This window comes from Nicotiana sylvestris, chromosome 2 (assembly GCF_000393655.2).
Source record: "Nicotiana sylvestris chromosome 2, ASM39365v2, whole genome shotgun sequence".
NCBI classification, from domain to species: Eukaryota; Viridiplantae; Streptophyta; class Magnoliopsida; order Solanales; family Solanaceae; genus Nicotiana; species Nicotiana sylvestris.
This window is the reverse complement of record NC_091058.1, coordinates 110,871,179-110,878,748: the sequence shown is the minus strand read 5'-3', so window position 1 is coordinate 110,878,748 and position 7,570 is coordinate 110,871,179. Positions and strand designations below refer to the sequence as shown.

At 43.1% G+C, this 7,570-nt stretch overlaps 1 protein-coding gene across 1 annotated transcript; it reads right to left on the bottom strand.

Moving 5' to 3' along the window:
• Positions 1 to 396: 396 nt before the first annotated feature.
• Positions 397 to 1,497, bottom strand: LOC138885411 (uncharacterized). The gene has a single exon (XM_070166357.1). It carries the CDS (start codon positions 1,495 to 1,497, stop codon positions 397 to 399), a length of 1,101 nt encoding a protein of 366 aa, XP_070022458.1.
• Between the last annotated feature and the right edge of the window lie 6,073 nt (positions 1,498 to 7,570).

The following is a 7,570-nucleotide window of genomic DNA, read 5'->3' as shown; positions in this document are numbered from 1 at the left end:
TTGCACAACCCAAATGGTATCCGCTTGAAGGCGAAGTAACATAAGGACATGTAAAAGTAGTTTTCTCTTGATCCTCTGGAGCAATAAGAATTTGGTTGTAGCCGGAATACCCATCAAGGAATCAATAGAAAGCACGACTGACCAATCTATCAAGCATTTGATCTAGGAAGGGAAGTGGAAAATGATCCTTCCTTGTGACTTTGTTGAGCTTATGATAGTCCATACACACTCTCCAACCGGTCACCATTCTTGTAGGAATCAACTCGTTCTTGTCATTGGTGACCACCATCATGCCCCCTTCTTTAGGACACATTGGACCGGAGAAGTCCACGAAATATTGAAAATAGGGTAGACAACCCCGGCATCCAACCACTTGATGATCTCCTTTTTGACAACCTATTGCATGGCTTCATTAAGTCTCCTTTGATGTTCATTAGATAGTTTGGCACCTTCCTCTAAATTAATCTTGTGCATGCAAAATGCGGGGCTTATCCCTCGAATATCTGCCAATGTCCATCCAATAGCTTTCTTACTCTTTTGTAACACTACCAGTATAGAGTCTATCTGCACGTTAGTCAAACAAGAGGAAAGAAGAACTGGTAAAGTAGAAGAAGGGCCAAAAAATGCATACCGAAGATTTGGAGGCAATGGACTCAATTCCAAAGTAAGAGGCTCTTCAATTGAAGGCTTTGTAGGAGGATTTGTCCTATTTTCAAGATCCAAGGACAATTTACGGGGTTCATAAGTGTACGACCCCATTCCTTGCAAAAAGTTCACACATTCCATGAAGCCATCCATCTCGTCATCATCAAAGTTGACCAAGACGGCCTCCAATGTATCATCAAAATTTATCACAACACTTGTTTCATCCACAATCACATCGGTCACCATTTCCAAGAAAGAACACACCTCTTTGCTATTGGGTTGCCTCATGGACTTACACACATGGAAAACTACTTTTTCATCACCAACTCGGAAGGTAAGTTCTCCGGTTTCAACATCAACTTTAGCCTTCCCCATAGCAAGGAAAGGTCTTCCAAGAATAATCAGCACCTCATAGTCAACCTCACAATCAAGAATGACAAAATTTGCCGGAAGAATTAATTTATCAACACGAACCAACACATCCTCAATCACTCCCAAAGGTCTCTTCATGGTACGATTGACCATTTGTAATCTCAGAGATGTGGGTCTTGGTTTCCCAATTCCCAAAGTCTTGAAAACCGAATAGGTCATCAAACTGATACTTGCCCCAAGATCACAAAGATCTTTTACAAACTCAACACTTCTAATTGTAAAAGGAATCATGAAAGCGCCAGGATCCTCCAACTTGGGAGCCATTGAATGCACAATTGCACTCACTTGATGAGTCATTTTTATAGTTTCAAAATTCATCGACCGCTTCTTTGTTACTAAATCCTTCATAAACTTTGCATAACCAGGCATTTTCTCCAAGGCTTCAACCAATTGCATATTGATCGATAGACTCTTCATCATGTCAATGAACTTTTAGAATTGGTTCTTGCCATTTTGCTTGGTAAGCCTTTGAGGATATGGAGGAGAAGGCTTAGGCAATGGTGCCTTAGTCTTTTGCACTACCGGTTCCGGTATGTCAACAATGTTATCCCTAGACGGGTTCACTCCCTCTTGAGTCTCTTTCACATTGTCATCAATATCAATCCGCACTTCATCATTTGCTTGCACCACATCATTCGGGGTCTCATCTTCTTGTACCACTTTCTCATCATCCATAAATTCCCTTTGACTAGAGGTGGGTGCATTCCCACCTCTTCCACTCCTTGTAGCAACAGACATGGTATGTCCCGTGTTGTTCCCACCTTTTGGATTCACCACCGTGTCACTTGGTAGTGCCCCCTTAGGACGAGTATTAATAGCTTGAGAGATTTTCCCCATTTGAACTTCCAAGTTACGAATAGATGTATTGTGGAGGCAAGTTGGGCATCGGAGTTGGCATTCTTCTCCATCATTTGCTTGAAATATTCTCAATATGCCCCATTTCATTGTTGGAGGAACTTGGACCATGGAAAGGATAAGGAGGCGGGTTGCTCGGTTGTTGATACATCGTGGGCCTTTGAAAACTCAATCCCTGATTGCTTTGTTTGTTGTTCCATTCGCCTTGATTATTACCTCCCCAATTCACTTTATTGTTCCCACTCCAATTTCCTTGATTGTTGTTATTATTCCAATTCCCTTGAATGTTGCCACCACTCCAATTACCTTGGTTGTTAGAATTCCAATTACCTTGATTACTTTAAGGTCGCCATTGTTGTTGATTCGGGTCTTGAGAGTTGTTTCTTTGCCCTTGGAAGTTGTTCACATATTGCACTTCCTCCTCTTGTTCATTGTAAGATTATCTTGATTAAACCCACTATCTTCTCTCACATAATTCTCCATCCGGCTTTGTACTTGTGGACCCTTGGTCATTCTTTTGTTCACCATCATGTTTACTCCCTCCATGGCATTGACTTGCTTAGGATTTTTTGCACTTGTTGAATTTGAGCTTTTTCTAATTGATTGATCGTGGTGGTCAATTTGGCAATGGCTTGCTCATGATCATACAACTCTTTATGGAGGTGAATCACATTTAGATCACCTTTTGGAACATTTGCTCGACTTTTTCATGCCGATGAGGTATACTCTATTTCATCTAAAATCTCACAAGCTTCTGCATATAGCATTGACATGAAATTTCCACCGGCAAGTTGATTTACCATGCACTGATTGGTCGTGTTGATCCTCGATAGAAAGTTTGTTGTATCATAGCTTCTGTCATGTCATTATTGGGACATTCTTTAACCATTGTCCTATACCTCTCCCATATCTCATATAACGACTCATTGGGCTCTTATTTGAATGCTCGAATCTCGTCTCTAAGAGTAGCCATATGCCCGGGAGAAAAGAAATTAGAAATGAATTTCTCCGCCAACTCATCCCCCATATAGATGGAATGATTTGGCAATCTTTCTAACCAATCCAAGGCTTTCCCCCGTAGAGAGAAAGGACTTTGCCTTAACCTTAAAGCATCCTCGGAGACGTTTGTCAGTTTACTCCACCAACAAGTGTCCACAAACCCCTTCAAGTGTTTGTATGCATTTTGACTCAAAGCCCCAGTGAAGAATCCTCGTTGCTCGAGCAATGTGAGAATTAAAATTGTATTTTAAAAGTTGCCCGCCCTAATAGGGATAGGAAAATGGCACTTGCATACCCTTCATTGGCAACACCCGATGTGGAGCCGCTCTTGCTGGAGGTGGGAGTGGAATTGGGACGTTGTCTTAAGGTTATCGGCCTCTTCTATTTGCTTGAGGCTCAATAGGAACCTCATCAACTTGGTCATCATCAACGTCCACATCCCCCAAAGGCATATTTCCAAGTTGATCATTGTTGTTTGCCATTATGGTACCTACAATTGATTCACAAAAATCAGTAACAAGGAAGAAAAAGAAATTAATTCACACACAAAACCAAATATATAGCTAAATCTATTTTTTAGCTCCTCAGCGACAGTGCCAAAAATTGATCTCGTCCAAGTTACAACTCTATTCAAGATTATGAAATGGTCGATTGCAATAGTAATACCCAACAAGGAGTCGGGGTTGATTTTCCACAGGGAGCTAGGAATGGGAGTTAGGAGTATATATTGTAGTGTATGAGCTTGAACTATCTCAATTTACACTTCCACAAAATTTGGGTTGTTTCTAGGTCTAATTTAAACTAAGATTGCAAGATTAATAAATGAAACTAAGAAATTATTTTTGTTGTTTTTCAAGGATATGAAAATGCCTAGAGTTGTGACCATAACCTAGGTGTTTGCCTAATAGGGTAAAGACTTTTACGCTCATTTTATTGACTGAGGTGTGTTATAGCTCACAACACTATGTTGCCCACTCAATACCTCTCGGTCAGAGAGTGGTTTTGTCCAATTTGGCTTTCTCAAGACCAAATGAGTATCTATCAAAGCGGTTGATAAGAGCTCAGGTCGGGTTGTTACTATCTCTAGGTTGAACTCTTTAATTGGGTTAGTCAATTTCTCAATTGACCCAATTTTTTGTTAGCTAGGTTAACTAGACTGGGTCCCTCTTTCTCAAGAAGAGACTAAGTCAAACAGGCATGAATTAATATTTACAACCACTAATTCGACAAATAAAGCATAAACCAAGCTAAATAACACACACATGTTCATAAACAAGCATACACTTAATCACCCATAAAGTTTACACACTAGGGTAGGGTTACAACCCTAGTAAGAATCTAGCTACTCATGCTTGAAATTGAAGAAATAGAAGAAGAAATGCTAATTAAACTCATATTGCAAAATTAAACTGATAAAATCTATGTTAAAATATTCCAAAATATGAAAAACTACTAAAAGAAGTAAAGAGAAACGACTACTGTAGTTGCTGACATCAAAAGTTGACCTAAAAACGTGAAACTCGTCTATTTATACAGGGTTGGAAATTTTAGACAAAATAGCCCTTTCAGAGGTTCTAAGGCCGCACAATTCCAAGTGCGGTCCGCACTTTTCTTCAGCTTGACAGGATTGGAACTCTGCGGCCGCACTACATTCTTTCTGTGGTCCACAGATTTGTAACTGTGGTTGCACCTTGCTCTTCTGCGGTCCGCACAATTGTAACTGCGTCCGCACAGTAATTGTGCAGTCCGCACTTTTAATGGTCTTCAAATGCAGACTCTCTAAACTTTTCTCCCGACCCAGCTTCTGCGGCCGAACAATCCATGTGTGGGCCTCACTTTGCAACTTTTACTGTTGGCCTTTCTTTCACACTCTGCGGTCGCATATGGTAATCTGTAGTCCGCACTTCTGAGCTTTTGTCCCCTTTTTGTCCCCTTTTTGTCCTTAAGTTCAGATTACTTCTTCTTGAGTTGGATGTCATCTTGGGAGTTCATCTTCCAATATTCCTGCAATTAAGCATAATTCATCAGTTTTCGGGAACATAATAAAACGCTTTTGGACTAAAACGAAAGCTAAAAGGCACTAAAAGGTAGTCAAACTCCCCACTTATCATAGGTCCACCCTGCTCTTCTGCCCTTCGGCCATGGACTAAACCTCATTCATCTCGGCTCGGAGCTGGTCGATCAGGTCAATTTTCTGTTGGACCTGCGAAGTTGTGTTGTTAGCCACCACGACCAGCTCCCCGTTTTTAGCTTCAAAGACATTTACCTTTTCAACCAGGTCGGCATGTTCTCGCTTCAAGGTTGAGTTCTCCTTCTAAGCTTTATCCAGCTCGGCCTGGAGATCTTTAAGGGCCTCGTCCTCTTGCTCACTGAGAAGCCTGTACATGTCCTTCTTCCGGACCTACTCTTTGAGCTCGAACTCAAGCTGGTTGATTTCCAAGCGGTACCGGTGGAAGCTCTCATGGTTAAGCACTCAGGCCTGTAAAATAGCGAAAGTAGTGAGAGACATCAAAACTTAAGCGGAATTCATAAAGGGTGTAAAGTATTGGCGTCTTACCCGATTCAGTGCCTGTTGCGCCTCGTTGAAAAGACTTAATGTTCCCACCTCGTTCATTTTTTCTTGGTCCTCCTCGGTCATCGGAGGTAGCTGGCTATGCCCATCGAAGTGAATAGGACCCTAGCATTTTCCGGGACTGTAAGAACGGCTATTCTCTTGTGCCCGGGATCCACGCTCGGTGATGGAAATTGCTTCACCAGTTTTGGGCTCGAACTTGGCCCGCCAGCTCCTGAGGGCACGTCCTTTTTTGGGATATCCAGGTTGCACAGCCCAAAAAAGTCCTCTAATGTGGACATGTCCATGCCATCGAAAAAGGAGTTGAGGGGGTCATCTGAACCCTGCACTCCCTCACTTGATTTTTCTTTGCCCGCTTGGGCCTCTTCGAGCATGGACTCAGTATAAGAGGGCATCTCTATGATGTCAATGACACCAGTCACCTCCTTAGGGATGTAAGCGGCTTCCTGGGAGGCCTCCACCTCCCCCTCAGGTTCCCGAGCCTGAAAGGGATCGACCTTGTGGACCCCTTTCTCGAGCGTCGCTTGCTCCTTAGTAGGGGTCGATCCATGGGCGACGAAGATTTCATCTTCTTCGTGATCATCCCTGAGTCGGTAGAGATAGCCAGGGTCTGGTGCCCTAGACTTGGTATTCTTCTTTGGCTTCAGGGCACGGGTGGTCGCCCTCTCTTTCCTCTTCCCCTCGGGGTTTGGGGAACCCGAGGACTTTATCTTTTTCTTCTTCTCCTTCTTTGTAGCATCCCTGGGCTATCCTGAGATGGGGGCTCAACAGGCAAAGACGGATCCTCGTCCTCATCGAGCGGCCTAAGTTCAGTGGTCATAGGCAGACTTACGAGAAAAAAAAGAAAAGTTAGCACTACGTAAGTTAAAAGCGTGATGGTAACAATTTCAGGAAAGAACCTCACCATGAGAACGAGCCTCCCATCTGCCCTTCGAAAGCTTGCACCATGCGCGCTCGGAGTAAGGCATTTGCCGACTCGATCCACTCCTTGAACTGGGGATTAAATCTGGAAGTCGGGCAACGACTGCACGACCACAAACACAAACAATGAGAAAAAGAAATAAAAGGGAAGAAATACCCAAGAAAGTCAATAGTTACGAGATGCATTCCACTCCTTGGGCAATGGCAGAAACTTGGGAGGAATCAGGTCGTCGGTTTTCACCCGAACAAACCGCCACTGCCATTATCGGTCTCGGTCCTCGTTGATGCTCAAGAAAGGAGCCTTTCTTGCTCGGCGGACAAGCTTGATCAATCCCCCTAAGAAGATTCTGGGACTGTATAAACGGAGTAGGTGGTCGAGGGTGAACCGGCGAGACTCATTGTTGTTTACGAAGTAGTGCAAGAGGATCACAATCATGTAGAAGGATGGATGTATTTTCCCAAGGCACACCTCGTATCTCCTGCAGAAAGCAAGAACTACGGAGTCCATAGGGGCGAGCGTGAAGGGGTAAGTGTAAACACTTAGATAGCCCTTCACATGAGTAGTTATATCGTCATTGGGCCCAGGGTTAGCCACATCTTTACCCTCCCACTTACAGTCGGATTGGACTACAGGTAGGGTTTCTTCGGTGATAGAGCATATGTATCTTGATGCTCCCTCACCCCGGTCTTGTTAGCTAGAGGCCTTTTCGACCTTGAAGTCATCCCCGACAGAGAAACCTCCGAGTATGAAGCTTTCCATAGGGGGTTCTGGAGCCACCTCGAAAGCAGGCACCTCGACATCTATGACCGGGTGAGAAGATGAAGGGGCAGCCTGTTGAGGCACTGACTTGGAAGTTTTAGCCGTAGTGATTTGGGAAAATATGAAGATTTGAAGAGAAGTATGAAGATTTGAAGGAAAAGTATGAAGGTTTGAAGAAAAGAGTATGAAGGTTTGAAAGTGGGATGAAGATATGAAGATCTGGGTTAGAAATCTAAGAACAAATATGAAGATTTGAAGATCAGAGATAAAGATATGAATGTTTGAAAAAGCTGAAAGCCGCTAAAAATTCGAGGGTAAAAGCTAGGATTAGAAAGTGAAAGAAGTATAAAAGTCAAAGCTTTTATAAGGGAAAATGCAATTAATAC